The sequence below is a fragment of the Nannobrachium achirus genome (assembly GCF_963921795.1).
Source record: "Nannobrachium achirus genome assembly, chromosome: 20".
Lineage (NCBI taxonomy): Eukaryota > Metazoa > Chordata > Actinopteri > Myctophiformes > Myctophidae > Nannobrachium > Nannobrachium achirus.
This window is the reverse complement of record NC_137827.1, coordinates 59,044,369-59,060,464: the sequence shown is the minus strand read 5'-3', so window position 1 is coordinate 59,060,464 and position 16,096 is coordinate 59,044,369. Positions and strand designations below refer to the sequence as shown.

Sequence of the window (16,096 nt, the reverse complement as noted above, 5' to 3'; positions counted from 1 at the left end):
CAGAAAATGTCTTTTGGTACAGTAAAGCCCTGCTTCATCAAACAAGACTGTCGCACAAAACTAGCGAAAACAGCCGATCTACAAGCACACAATGCTTCACGATTCGAGGCGTTGTGTGCTTGTAGATCTGCTGTTTTCACTAGTTTAGTACATGTTTTGATTTGGACATACAAGGTTTCCACCCGACAATGACGATATGCTATAAATATAAGGTGCTGGGAGTGAAAATTATAATGTAGGGGTGCCTCGGATTAAAACAAATATGTATGGGGTGCCCTGAGACAAAAAAGTTTGGGAACCCCTGATTTAGATTGACACACAGGGCTGTATTTTGATTGTCTTAAGTACCAGTGTTGTAGTTTATCTCGAGACCAGATTTTCTCGTGACAGAGTCAGTCGTCGTCCTGGTAACACTAAGGAGAGGTGCCACTGCTCAAAAATATGTACTTAAACATTCCAGAGAGCTTCCTGATGGATAGATTACACTTTGGAGCAAAAAGGGATCAAACGGGCTCACCAACACTCCATGGGCTATGTTAAATTAATACACAATTAAATAAATAAAACACGCGCAAATGCAAAATATAAGGTACTCCCTTCTTGCTCCAAGTGTAATCTATCCAACAGGAAGCTCTCTGGAATGTTTAAGTACATATTCTTGAGTGGTGGCACCATCTCCTTAGCCTGTTACCAGGACGACAACTGATGCTGTCTTGAGATAATCTGGTCTCAAGATAAATTACCAGCTCTCATGCCTTAACTCAAAGGTCTGTCGACCACCAAACCTTTCGTCAGAGACTTCAGACTCTCCGATGTGCAGCTTTCCGAACTCTAATTCTGGGTAATGCTTTTCAGAGGATGAGAGGGACATCATTTTGTAGTTGAACCGGACCTTTCCGACGAAAGGTTTGGTGGTCGGAGACAGTATGAACAGGCCTTGAAGTTAATGCACAAAATAGAGCCCATTGAATCTTTTTGTATTCATTCATTCATCTATGAATTTTTGCTTTCTTTTTGAAGATTTTTCTTTTCTAATGCTGCTTGCAGAAGGAAATAAAGACGTAAAAAGGGCCATAATATAAATAGCATGTTTAAATGATTGATTATTATACTTAACCAAAAGTTAAATCAAAACAAATAAATCCATAATAACAGAAACATTGTTGATATGTTTATGTATGATGCATGGCCAAAGCTGTGTCTAGACAAAAACATACAGGTGATGAGAGCCACAGAATATGAACTACAAAATCACTCTACAGTTTTATGTCCCTTTAACTAGCAAAACGGTTACATAAGCCCCATTTTCCACTGTAGGGCCGACCCAGAACTAGAACCAGAACTTTAGAGAACCAAGAACTTTCAAGAACCTGTGTAAAATGGGGCTTAAGAAATGTGCGTTTGAAGCTTGTTAGTAAGCCGCAGCGATGCCAATGGAAACAAATGGCTAGCTGCTAGCTGATTAAAAAGACACAAACTGGTTTTACAGGTAACGGTAGCTTCACGCCAGCTCTTCATCAAGCTTCAACAGAATCGGCTGTGGCTCCTGCAAGATTTCAAGACATGGTTGACTGGCTGAAGGTCCATACGTGTCCAGTGTCTCAAGTTGAAGCCTACATGAAGGAAACGGCCGTATACAGAGGCAAGTGGATTCGCAGCAATGGATCCAAAAGCATCCAGCAAATCCTGAACGAGTTCCCCAGGCTTGTCGACAGTCCTGTCATGGTACGATTTTTTTTTTTGCTATTGTGGTTTTGATTAGCGTAATTGCCGGACTATAAGCCGAGGCTTTTTTCCCATGTTTTGAACCCTGCGGCTTATACAAAGGTGCGGCTTATATATAGATTTTTACAGCTAACGGCCAGTTAGTTAGTTTTACAATGGTCTTTAACAAGGATTTATATATAGATTTATACAGCTAACGGCCATCAGGGGCGCTCTAGCAGTAAGCAGGAAGGACACATGCGGCAGGTGCGGCTTATATATGTAACCATTTGTTTTTTGTTCTAAATTTAGCTGGTGCGGCTTATATTCAGGTGCGGCTTATAGTCCAGCAATTACGGTGTTTTAATGACTAATTCTCTTGCTTGTATGTTTAACCACTTAAACCCTATATACTGTATTTAGCTGGCTGGGGTTCCACAGGGTTCTATTCATGTTCCCCTCCTTTTTTTTCCCTCAACACCGAATCTCTTCACAGAAATTGTCAATCCACGAGGTCACAACGCGTACAGCATTGTTATCTTGTCAGCTATTTTCACTGAATATTCACTTGTTTTTGCATACTACCAGTATTTGCCTGTTACGACATGGCCAGAATAGGAACGCTATGGTTCATTATGTTTTGTAATATAAGATGAAAGAGACTACTGTTACGCTGATTATCAGCATGTCTGTGATTTTGTCAGAAGTGGCGTTTCCATAAAGCCTCATAGTGCGCATTAACACGTTGACGTCCGAAATAGAATGGTGGTTGGTAGATTAGCCGTGACATTTCTATTATTGTATTGTGATCTGAGACATAATATTATGTTTATAAACATGACCCCGCAGCCCCTCCATCTTGAACAGCGCCGCTGTTTTTTCTTTTTTTTTTTCCCCCAGGCCAGTAACTCACCATGATTTTCTCGATTTCCGTTGGGATAGAATGGGGGTTTTGGCCGATCGTCGATGTCCCCGTGCGTTTCGCGTGCGCGATCCTTTCACGTAAATGTCCCCGCAAATAGTCCATGTGTGACTGAAGAACAGAACTGAAAAGTTTCGCTAGCATAGCCCCAAGCATGGCTGCAGGAGGAGCTCGAGTGTGTAGACAGTAAACGGATGGGTGGAAGGTGCCTTGGAGAAGGAGAGGCGCTGACGTCACCTCTGCTTCATGCACGGTCTGCATGAGCTATCAGTGCACGAGTGGTGACTAGGGAAGGTTAGACGATCGCCGATTTTCGGATCAAAAGCTTTTATTCCGGTTTTAAAGACAAAGTCCGGGAATGTACGACGTGGCTGAGAGTCCCTGGGGGGATGTGCGATATAGTACGGTTTTAACATTAAGGGGCTCCCCTTGGCTTAGAAGGTGTTAAAGGTTATTCGCTTATTATAATTTTTTTATGGAAACACTTCAAAATTCGAATAAACTTGTATTATCCGCAAAAACTTTTATCCGATTGTAGGAGGTGGATTTTGAGGCTTTATCGAATAAACTAAATGCGCATTTGTGAATGGAAACAGGTCAAATAAATGCGAATACATTATGACGTTCTCGGTCCATATCGTCCTCCAACTTCACACTTCCCCCTGCCGCTTAATGTCCATTGTATAGCGTTTATAGCCCACAAAACAAACCGGTTGTTTGTTACACATGGAGTGACACGGACCGTGTGTAAAATCCTCCCGTTTTCAAGCCATCCGTGGCTAACCCTTCCTCATCACACAATGTTGCGTGCCAAAAGTGGCCGATCTACAAGCTTACAGCAGCTCGCATCCGCGTCTCCACACCGCGCTGTGAGCTTGCAGATCGACCACCTTCCAGAGGATGCTGAAACTTCGTGCTCACGTCTCGGTTCTGTCTGAAAAAATCAGCCCGATCAACTCATGCGACCGTCGCTAATTCGAATGACACCCGCAAATGGAAACATGCTAAATTTGTTTTGTCTTAATGCGAATTTCTGATAATTCGCTTCCTACTTTCCAATAAGCTTATGGAAACATGGCTAGTGTCACAAGGTCACATAGGACAAGTGTTGACAATCCCAGACTTAAATGTCCCTAAACCAGGGGTGTCCAAAGTGCAGGCCGGGGGCCAAATGCAGCCCAATGTCAAACTTTATACAGCTGTCACAAGTATTACATAATCGTCTAATCTATTTTGTGATAATCGTCATAATCGTTTACACGTTGAAAATTCTTTATACATGAAATAGCAGATCTACAAGCTCACAACGCGTCGCATCGCGATGCGTTGTGAACTTGTAGATCGGCTATTTCCACTAATGTTGTGTAAAGTTGGCAAATATGTCAGTCATTTCTTTGTATATTTAGGTTATGTGTCATGATCTGCCATGTTTAACTTCAAAGCCTAAAAGACAAACAGAAATGTAATTGTCAACGACAAAAACACAATTAAATCGTTAATCGCAATTATTTGAGTGACAATTAATCCTTGTGTAAAATGTCATAATGGTGACAGCCCTACCTGCAGCATCACTCCTAAATTGTATTATAAACGGCCCGCCAGCACTGTCAAACATGAATATTTTATAGTATAATTTGTCATGATTCCTTGTTCTGTTCTGAAGGGGTAAAAAAAAAGCCTATTCTTTTACCTTGCATGTCTAGTTACTTGTGGTAATGTGAGTTATGTGTTTTGTTCAGAGCACACACCTGGCAAAATACCATTGATATTAAATATTGGTGATGATAGTTAAATGAAACATTGTAATTACGATGCATATGTTTGTGACTTTGTTATGGTCCGACTGAAAGTACATTTTGTCAGGAGATGTAGTTTGGACTTTGGACGCCCCTGCCCTAAACCCTTTCCTCAACCTGTGGGTCGGGACCCCCAGGGGGGTCCCCAAATTATTTTGGGGGGTCCCCAGATGATTAGCTTAATGTGCAACATTGTTTTCTCACTCAACAGTAAATAAACCAACATGAAGTTTAAGTATATTGAGGGTATCTGCACATTTCTAATGTGCAGATCTACATTTCCAAGTGCGTTGTGAGCATGTAGATCTGCTATTTTCACAATAGAACGTGTTATACAAAATGTAATGCCTCAACTCTTAGTGCTCGTCAGAGTGGCGGGTCCCCAGTTAAAATATGATTATTTTGGGGGTCTTGGCCAGAAAAGGTTGAGAACCACTGCTTTACATTACATGTGTTGTACCAGATATCACAAGACTTCCAGCAGCTTCATCCCAGGGCGGTGGGGAAACTGTTGGAGAACTGGCCGTCCATGAGCGACAGAATACTTGCATATGCCCAGCGAGAGGGGAAGCTGCCCCTGGTGCTGTACGACATGACACCAGGTAAGACGTTTCTTCCACTACTGTGTCATCATTATCCGTGGTCGCAGTTACTATCAAAACCTCCACCGGCTGTCAGTCTGTCTGCCCGTCACGTCACACGTTTGCCCTACTCATATCTCCGCCACTGTTGCCCCTATCCATGCCAAACTTTGCACAAACACTCCTCATTTCTCACATTCCTCTCTGCTAGCGCCACCATGAGGCCGATTCTTGCAAAACACATTTTTGGACACTGCTCCTACACATTTTGGCCTAAAATCACGCAAAGCGCTACACATTATGTCTATAGAGTCATGTCATCAACATGGATCTGTCACATTTCCCATAGTCCCTCCGGATTACCATTTCCTTCTAAAGTTTGTGTATGCGACCCGATCAAATATGTTTCAACAACTTTGACCCAATACAGCATGCATCAGCTATTTTTCACGTTGTTTAGACATACTATTTAAATGATAACGCACCACTACTCATGTTGTTTAGACATACTATTTAAATGATAACACACCACTATTCATGTTGTGTAGACATTATTTAAATGATAACACACCACTACTCATGTTGTTTAGACATATTATTTAAATGATAACGCACCACTAATGTTGTGTAGACATATTATTTAAATGATAACACACCACTACTCATGTTGTTTAGACATATTATTTAAATGATAACGCACCACTACTCATGTTGTGTAGACATTATTTAAATGATAACACACCACTACTCATGTTGTTTAGACATATTATTTAAATGATAACGCACCACTACTCATGTTGTGTAGACATATTATTTAAATGATAACACACCACTACTCATGTTGTTTAGACATATTATTTAAATGATAACGCACCACTAATCATGTTGTTTAGACATATTATTTAAACGATAACGCACCACTAACCACTACTCATGTTGTTTAGACATACTATTTAAATGATAACACACCACTATCATGTTGTTTAGACAGAGCTTTGAAGGTGCTGCCGGCTCTACTTCCTCCGTCCGTCTTCCAGAGTGGGGGGAAGGTGTTCAGACCCACCATAGAGGAGTCTCGCAGGGCCTTCATTGACATCCAGCCTGTATGTTTTACCCTACATTTTCTACTGTAACAATGGTGGACGTGCCCGCACGCGTGTGTGTGTGTGTGTGTGTGTGTGTGTGTGTGTGTGTGTGTGTGTGTGTGTGTGTGTGTGTGTGTGTGTGTGCGATGGGATGTGGACATCAGTCTCAATGTGGGGTCTCCTCTTTGTGTTCATTTTAGCCCTAGAATTATTTAACCCCCTAGGGGTCCCGGACCCCCTGTTGAAGACCCCTTGCACTGAAGTAACCGCTGTGTAATCCACAGGTGGGGACCGACATGGCGGAGTACCTCCAGCGAGCGGCGACCGCTCAGCCCTTCCCGCACGTCCTGTGCCTCGGGGACGAGGAGAGGACGTGTCAGGCCTTCGCCGTGGTGTCGGACAAGGCCGTCGAGGCGGACTCGCTGCTGGCGGCCGTGGATCTGTGTTTTAAGGCTTTCTTCGTGTTCGACATCAAGTACCCGAAGCAGTGTCTCCCCACCTGGGAGTTCATCCAGCACACGGTCTATCAGATCGACGGACACGAGTCCTCGAACGTCACCTTTCTGAGGACGTCCATTTTCTCAGCCCACACTTAGGTCTTTCTATAAAGGTACACAGACAGAGAGAAGCAGCCCGAAGTTCTTACACGCCGGGAGCGTGAAGAATAAAGGAACCAACATTGAATATCGTCGTTGTCGGGTGAAAACCTTTCGTTTTGCATTTTTCATTTAAAAAAAGGATTTAAACGAGTGAAAACAGCCAATCTACAAGCACACAATGCCTCGCACCGCGAGGCGTTGTGTGCTTGTAGATTGGCTGTTTTCACTACTTTTGTGCCTTGTACGATGAAGCAGGGCTTTACTTTGCAAAAGAACGTACATATTTGAAACTTGGAGATAAGGTTTCCACTCGACAACGACGATATGTCAGATCAAACTACTCATTTTGTGATGCATTTATTTACTGTTGAAAATGTACCTCGTATTGAAAAATAATGGCCACATAATTGTGTTCCGTGTCTTCATGACACAAACAGTTTAAATTCATTTGAATTAATCACACTAAAAACTAAATCGCTGCTGCCTTTTAGTGAAGTGATTAATAGACTATCGAAGTTTAGTCTTGCGTGGACAGACTGTTGCCTCCAACAAATTTCAAATGCTTCCGGTCATATACTCTATAGTATATAGCATTCAGAGATTGTCTAATAGTTGTCTGGCTACACGAGACTAACCAAAGTCTGACAGGGTTTTGTTTTCCCATACTCGTGTTTCATATCGCAGCATATAAGAACTAGTATAGATGGACAGGGGGGTCCGCACGCATAGGGTGGATCTTTTTTCGCCACCTGTTTATTCTTAATCCTTGAAGGGTATATTTTAAGATTCTGCCAGGTACCAAGCTGAAATATGTTCTCAAGGGGTTCATTTTTAATGTTTTCTTGCGCCTACCCATTCACATACTATACAGGAAAAAAGACCCCCCAAATAATATTCTTTAAGTAGCATGTGAGGGGTCTAACTAGGGGTTTTTCATGATTCTGAATCCATTGCAAGCATTTGTTTTGCACGAAAAACATTCCTGAGGCTAAAAATGGACCCTATAAAACTGTGAAAAGTGATGACTCATCACTTTTCATCACCAAACCATAGTTTTCGGGGAGCCGTTTTTAGGCCAAGGGATGTTTTTTGTGCAAAACAAATGCTTGCAATGGATTCAGATTCACAATAAACGATAGACACCTACCTCACTTGCTACTTAAAGGAGATTTTTTTGTTGGCGTCTTTTTTTTCCCTGTACAGTATAGTAAGTGAATGGGTAGGTAGGTATAAGAAATCATTAAAAATGAACCCCTTGAGAACATATTTCAGCTTGGTACCTGGCAGAATCTTAAAATATACCCTTCAAGGATTAAGAAAAAAACAGGTGGCGAAAAAAAATCCACCCTATGCGCGCGGACCCCTCTGTCCATAAACCATGTTCCAAAAATAAACACATGAGCCGGGCGGTTTGACTCATGAATGCGAAGCATCAACTGATGGCGGAGAAAATGGCAACGACTGTATCAAATATGTGACTGACTATCGTAAAAACGATACATTCGCCACCTATCTGACCATATCGCCGGGACAATGTGTTTGCTTTTGGACCACGATTCCTGCATGGCGCGATATGAAACACGTCCATGGGAATTCAGAATGGGGAACTGGGGTGACCCAGTGGATGAGCGAGTGATGTCTGGACCTCTGTACAATTATTAAAGGACAGTAGCCATGCCATGTCCTCAAGACACAACACAACACTAATTGTGTCCAAAACGTTGGACACGTGTGTTCATATAAACTGCACCCACAGTTCCTGTTCATGTTCTGTTGTGTTGATTCCTTCTTATTCTTATTGGTATTGATAAGCAAATACATTTTGGTTGCTCCTACAGTGTATACTGTGTAAAAATATATACAGTCAAACTTTGCAGCATAATGTACTGCAGAACAGTTTATTCAGTGTAGCTGTAGCCTGTCAAATCCCTGACTGCGTTTGATTTCCCATTCATTCATTCATAATTATGGTACATTTTGTTCAGTTCCGGCATTTCTTTTTGTGAAATGTTTTGATATGTTTTATATTCATGTTTGATAATCTCACAATTTAACTGGTTAATACAAAAATAAAGAATGTTAACCACAGTGACCCTGGCTCTATTTTGGGCACATTTTCAATTGTATCTCTACATTTTATATATGTATATGTAGTTTTCTTTTCTTTTTTTCTAAATGAAAGCTGCACTATGTAATTGACATTTTCTACCCTGCATTTGAACCCGGGTCTCCGTGCTGAATTTGTATTACCATTGAGCTAGTAGAGCCTGCCTACTTGCTCAGGGGATGAATTGGTTGATTGGTAGACAGGACCAGCCCCTTTTCCACTGGCCCAACACCACACCACTCCACACCACACCGCCAATACCAAGGGAAGTAGGGGTGCTGGGGGTGCGGCCGCACCCTCTCCCCCAGGTCCAACCACACCCCCACCGCCCCCCCTAAAGGGGGGTTGGGGGAAAAATATTGCCCCTTGGCAAGTAGAGGCTCTGACAGTGGCATGAAGTAGGGGCTATTTGGCTACTTCTATTTCCAGTCCAATTTCAAAATAAACATGTGTTGAATGATCGATTGTATAGACAAAAAAAAAAGAAAGAGTAATGGAAAATGTAGATATTTGTATGTGGTGCGGTGTGGTGTGGTGTGGTGTGGTGTGGTGCTAAAGCTGCAGTCGAAAAGGGGCTTAAAAGTCTCACTTGGAGAGCAGGGAGACTAAATTCAACCACCCCAATTGTATAAGTTATGTTCTATTAACATACTCAAGTTATATTGTATTAACATACTCTACCATACAGATTGTAGAAGTTATATTGTATTAACATACTCTACCATACAGATTGTAGAAGTTATATTGTATTAACATACTCTACAGATTGTATACGTTATATTCTATTAACATACAAGTTATATTGTATTAACATACTCTACCATACAGATAGTATAAGTTATATTCTATTAACATACTCTTCCATACAGATTGTATAAGTTATATTGTATTAACTACCATACAGCTTGGACCAAAGTACATTTTATGAATTAAAAAAGTTAGTGAAAATAGTGAAAAGAGCCGATCTACAAGCTCACAACAGAGCACAGACGACTCAGCCCTTCCCCCACATGTGGTGCCTTGGTGATGAAATGCCAGGTCTTCACCATTGTGTCAAACAAAACGCCACTGAAACAGACAAAGCATGGCTGGGTGTATACTGTATACTACAATAGTTCAATTTGTTTTATTTGTCATTCACACAGGAAGAATATTAATGCTGATGTCTTCTACTGCTAGGCTACTACCAGTAATGCTTCTGTCATATATGTTTTTTGAGAGTGTGAGTCAACCTTGACAGACCCTTTGTGCTCAAAATGGAACGAAGTCTCTATTAGGAATTTCACACGCATGCACGCACACACACACTTTGAATGTTGTCAGAGAGAGAGAGAGAGAGGGACAGGGGCGGGGGGGGGGGGGGGGAGGTATTTTATAGAGCTTGTAGATCTGCTATTTTTTAAATCTTTCAAATACGTATTTTTAAGCGAACATTTGTAACTCAAATGTTGCTTCTGGGGGGTTCCTGGAACTAAATATTATGAGATGGGATCTGTGGTCAAATACATTTGTGGGTCCTTTTTTTTTTCAAAAAACCTCAGAAGGATTTGAAATATTCAAAGACTTTTTCAAAAATAGCAGATCTACAAGCTACACTCGGTGCCGCGCTGTGAGCTTGTATATCTGCTATTTTTCAATAGTTAAAGCACAAAATAATGCGTAAGAATGCGTTCCCAGTCTAAATGGGTTAAAGCTCCTCCCCCTATGAAGAACATCCATGGGGGGCCCGCAGTGAATCTTGTACCCAGGGCCCAGAATGTGGTGTGACACCCCTGGAGAGGGAACCTCATGGGACAATTTTAGAATATGACACACACACACACACACACACACACACACACACACACACACACACACACACACACACACACACACACACACACACACACAGACACGACATCCTGCCAGGAATGTAACTGGATCTTTCCATCAGGGTATAAAAAGCCAGGACGTTCACAGAGGGAAGACAGAACCAAGAGAGAGACAGAGAGAGACAGCAGAAGACTGGAAGACAAGAGTGAAGGCCAGCTAAACCAGAGGACATCTAACTTCTAAAGCCCACATCATTAGCTTTGAGCAGAGTTCTTTCTGAGGAAACCCTAACGTGAGGAAACCTTAGTTTTTTAAGTTGAACTAAACTAGTGTGTAGACTAGAGCTAGAACTGCCCGGAGGCCAACCTAAACCATGCTCAGCACCTTCCACCAGCCCTCCGCCCTCGGCTCCGCCTCCCTGCTGATGTCACCCTTCAGGGACTTCCACTGGCCCGTCTGCAGCCTCTGGCCCGAGACACGGCCCCTGTTCTACCAGCTGGAGCAGGAGATGCTGCGTCACTTCCAGCTGATGAAACAGAACATGGACTACATGGAGCGCCTGCACCAACGCATCTGGGAGGAGATCGACCAGTCGGCGGCGCCGGCCTCCTTGGCGGGCTCCTCCTTGGAGCCAATCACATTCCAGATGAAAGAGGACCAGGGCGGTGCCTTTGCGCTCACACTCAACACCAAGCACTACACCCCCGAGGAGCTGTCCGTCAAACAGGTGGGTGGAGTTATGGTTTCATTATTGGCAAGGGGGAACATTAAACAAAAATAGCTGAGCTTGTACTGTAGATCCGCTATTTTTGGGAAGGGGATTTGTTGTGGCCTGCATTTCTTTTTTTCTTTTAAGCGGTTCAAGTACAGTGCAACTCAAGTCCATTTGACAAGTGTTACAGTAAAGTCTGGGAACAGTCTTTACAGTATGAAGAAAAAAATTATAATAAATACTATCTGCTCCTGAATCTATCTTAGCACTAATCCAGTGCCTACAATCTCCTTTAATTGCTTGATTAGAATGTAATATCTTCCTACATACATTTCTGCCTTTGTCACCTTTTTGGTGCAATAAACACATTTAAAGCAAAACAATAGCCTTACATGGCATAATGGGAGATGTGATGAGTAGTAGTAGTATTAGTATTAGTATTTTTTTTTTAATCACACCCAGTGTGAAGTGAGCGGTGCTATTATGAGTTAATTTCATTAAGCGCCCTGCGAAGCTTGGCCAAAGTGACCCTGGACTGCAAACAGACGCGGGACAAAGGCAGATGTAGGAGCGGTTAGCTCCTTACAGGAGCACCGCTCAAAGTATAAGTAGTAGGCTAGTAGCACTAATTATGGCTGCATTAGTACTAGTACTATTGTAAAGTAAGTAGTCGCACTAATAATTACTGCATTAGTACTAATACTATTGTAACATTTTCAACAAGTCACCCTAAAGTTCAATGGCCTTGTGGTCCGTGTGTCCGCCCTGTGACTGGGAGGTCAAAGACTGGGGACCCAGTGTGTCCCTGCTTGGAATTCAGCATCAACAATTCAAGGGTTGGATATTTTGCATAAAGCAATGTAGACAAATAGAGGGACTTTAACTTTAAAGCAGTGTTTGTCAAAGGGGGTCAGGGAACCAACAGAGTTCCATGAGGGGTTCCCAAATGGACCCTTACAGGTTCTGTAACTCTAAAAGAGACCTCTAATGGTCCATTTTGTACACTCCCGCAGTTCCTTAACCCTTTAAGACCTGGAATTATTTTATTTGCTTATTTATTTTAATTATTTATTAGCTATTGTAAAACAGATATAGAAAGCTCACGTCGTCTTTGAATATATCTTTTTAAAGGCGAACATTTGTAACTCAAATATTTGCTTCCGGGGGGTCCCTGGAACAACATATTTTGTGATGGGGGTTCTGCGACCAAATACATGTATGTTGGGGGTCCTTGACATGAAAACGTTTCAGAACCGCTGATTTAGAAGAAGGATTTAGAAAACATTTATAGAATCGGGTCAAAATATATTAAACGGCGTGTTCACAAATGTTCAAGATTTTTTAAAAATAGCAGATATGTGACTAGGTCTGGTACTTTGTTCCTTATGTCTGCATTGGTCATTTTTCTTTTTTGTACAGATTATCCAAGTACAGAATCTAAGCTTTCATATGATGTATCATTTGTTGGAATTGGAGCATATTTGAAGAAGTTATGGACATTTTAAACTTGTTACACCATAAACCCCAAAGTGCTTAAAAAGCCATTTGAATGCCAGGAACATTTTTACACCTCTAGGTCGCCAGAAGTGGGTGTGACAATGGGAGGGACAATAGGTACTTACCTACACCCCTAAATCACTCCCCCAAGTCAAACCACACCCACAGTGGTAGCTGTCAACTTCAAATTTACTTTTATTTACTACAATTATTTAAAACTACTATTTAGTAGTAGACCTGTGCCATGTCAGAAATAGTGGCCAGTGGTCTTTTCTACCTCCTCCCCTCCTTATATGCTCATCCTGTCATTTTCTTCTTTTTGTAGTTTTTATTTTTCACTAAAATAGTGTGTTACAAAATTACTTACATTTTATAATTAAGTAAAAGTATCAATACTGCAATGTAGAATCACTCTGTTACAAGTAAAAGTCCAGAATTAAAAATGTACTTGAGTAAAAGTACAAAAGTATTGGTATCCAAATGTACTTAAAGTACCAAAAGTAAAAGTACAAAATGTTTGAAAATAGCAGATCTACAAGCTCACAACGCGTCGCACCGCAATGCGTTGTGAGCTTGTAGATCGGCTATTTTCAAATAGCCTTGGTATAACATAGGGCTAAAGTGGTTTATGTATGTTTTAAACTTTAGTTGCTTTGTAGATTTTGATTTTAATAGTCCAAAACATACATTAACCACAAAGGCACAAAGTTCTATGGGGCACCAGTTTTCGTCAGTCCACGTTGCTCTAAGGGAATGCACGTGCGCAACACCGTAACTCGTGACCTATCGAAATTGGTCGCCAGCTAACTCTGTGCTATACATGTAACATCATCAGTGTTTGTGTAGCCTCGGAAACCCAGACTTTTATTTTGGCGATAGGAAGAAAAAATAAAGTGTTTGTGTAACTTCAGTCAGAAGGATAATCTGACGGTTCTGACAGGCTTAACCGCCCGCGTTGTGAGCTTGTAGAAGAGCAACAATTCCAGTTGTGTATACGATGCCTGCGTTTGCCTGCAGCTAGCGCTAGCTAACGTTAGCGTTAGCCGTTAGCCACTGCTAACTGCGTGAAGCTAACGCGTATCTCGCAGCTCGGCCACTAGTCTGTAGTATAACAAAGCCCCGCCTTCTTCTTTTGGTCGTAGGCTACTGTGTTAAGCAGAAGCCTTCTATGATTTGTAATGTAAACGCTGAGTTCAGAGTCTCTCAGCAGTTTATTTATTTAATGCTTAAAGCCAGCGAAACAATTAATAAACCGTGAGGAGGAGGAGGAGACGCTTGACGCTATGTCACCAATGAGCCCTTACGAGGCAGGAACGGCTGCGCACCCTTTCGGCTATACATAAAAAAATACATCCTTCCAGAATACTGTCTTCAGCAAACCGTTAACATTAGCGAGATGAAGTTAGTTACAGCGTAGACTGTTTACAAGCAGATAGCACGCTGTATGGGCGTGCTGAAATACGAGACAATGCATTCCTTAGACCAATCGCGCTCCCGTGAAATCGCTATGCAAATCTAAAGAGCTCCATTCTCCGCCTCCTAAAACAGCAGTAAAACTCTCCCAAAGCAAGGCAACTTTGCTACACTAATGTTGCCATTTAGCGACCTTAACAAAGATATCTTATGGAATGAAAACCCTCTAATATATTCAAACTGTGTTTATATCAAAACAACAAAAAACAAAGACAAAACTAAATCACTCTTGTTTTCGCGTTTTCTGACTTTTAAAACTGCCGACATTTGGACGGTTTCTCCAGCCTCGGACACATATACAAGCTCACTGCGAGCTTGCAGTGAGCTTGTATATCTGCTATTTTTCAAAAAGTTAAAGCATAAAACAATGCTTGAAGTGGTTAAAATCTAAAGTGAACAGATTTGCGTTCAGGCGTAGATGGGTTGAAATCAGTGTGAGAAGCAGAGTCCTATAAACTGTGGCCTTTCTTTCTCCTGGACAGTTGGGCAGGAAGCTGCGGGTCAGCGGTCGCTCCGAGAGCAAACAGGAAGTGGACGGCCACAGCTCGCACCGCCTCCACCAGTTCCGCCAGGAGTTCCACCTCCCCGAAGGCGTCAACCCCGAGTCTGTCACCTGCTCCCTGGACGGGGGTCTCCTGTGCATCCAGGCACCCTGCGAAAAGGACCCTGCGGGGTCCAAGGAGAGGGTGGTGCCCATTACCCTCACCTCCACAACGTCCAAGACCACCAGGGGGGAGGAGAGGACCTCCACTACAGCCAAGACCACGGCGGGGGAGAAGCTGGTGCCCATTGCCCTCACCCCGCCACGGGAAGAGCTGCTGTCGACCGTCGCCACAGCACTCAAGACCACCGCCAAGGAGGAGAGGAACTCCACTACAGCCAAGGCCACGGCGGGGGAGGAGAGGACCTCCACAATGTCCAAGACCACCGAGAAGGAGGGGAGAACCTCCACTACAGCCAAGACCACGGCGGGGGAGAGGCTGGTGCCCATTACCCTCACCCTACCAGAAGAGCTGATGTCCACCACCACACCCTCAGACACCAAGAAGACTGAGACGAACTATAAGTCAGCCGTGTCAGGACCCTAAATAAGATGTTTTTTTTATTTTATTTTTTATTTATAAAAACTTAAAAGAAATTAAAAACTATGATGTCAACCTCTTTCTGGCCATTAATAATGTATACGTGTCGGTTTAAATCAAGTGTGTTTAATAATAAATAAGACTTTTTAACAGGGAAGTGTCAATAAAAGTAATATGAATGATAATTGCCACAAAACTGTGAGAACTATATAATAATACATGCATACATACATACATACATACATACATACATACATACATACGTAGGTACGTACGTTCGTTCGTGGCCTACATCTGGCCTAGATATGGCCTACTACAGCAAGCAACACTGGTATACTCAGCTCTGTTTTATTGCTTCAACGTTTCGATCCGTTTGGATCTTCTTCAGGAATAGTAGAAGGTCCAAACGGATCGAAACGTTGAAGCAATAAAACAGAGCTGAGTATACCAGTGTTGCGGACTCTATTCTTCTCTTGTATTGCTGTTTGTCCAGCACCTGGGCTAGAGTGGATTTGTGCATGCACTATAGCCCCTTTTCGACTGCAGCTTTAGCACCACACCACACCACACTACACCACACCAAATAAAAATATCTACATTTTCCATTACACAAAAGTACCCCTATATCGGTAAGAAACAAATTCACCCTTTTAACTGTGATTATAATACACTATACATTTGTATTACAACTATCCTAAATTATAATACACTATAATGGATTATAAC

General features: G+C 42.2%; 2 protein-coding genes across 2 annotated transcripts; both read left to right on the top strand.

Moving 5' to 3' along the window:
* Nucleotides 1-1,563: 1,563 nt before the first annotated feature.
* LOC308306276 (uncharacterized protein) lies at nucleotides 1,564-6,684 on the top strand (the record flags this gene model as incomplete). Its single annotated transcript, XM_080751176.1, has 4 exons — nucleotides 1,564-1,725; nucleotides 4,886-5,024; nucleotides 5,991-6,106; nucleotides 6,373-6,684. 4 exons carry the CDS (start codon nucleotides 1,564-1,566, stop codon nucleotides 6,682-6,684), a joined length of 729 nt encoding a protein of 242 aa, XP_080607302.1.
* Nucleotides 6,685-11,030: 4,346 nt separating this feature from the next.
* Nucleotides 11,031-15,376, top strand: LOC308306275 (heat shock protein beta-11-like; the record flags this gene model as incomplete). Its single annotated transcript, XM_080751175.1, has 2 exons — nucleotides 11,031-11,333; nucleotides 14,771-15,376. The coding sequence occupies 2 exons, from the start codon at nucleotides 11,031-11,033 to the stop codon at nucleotides 15,374-15,376; spliced, it is 909 nt and encodes a 302-aa protein (XP_080607301.1).
* Nucleotides 15,377-16,096: the final 720 nt, after the last annotated feature.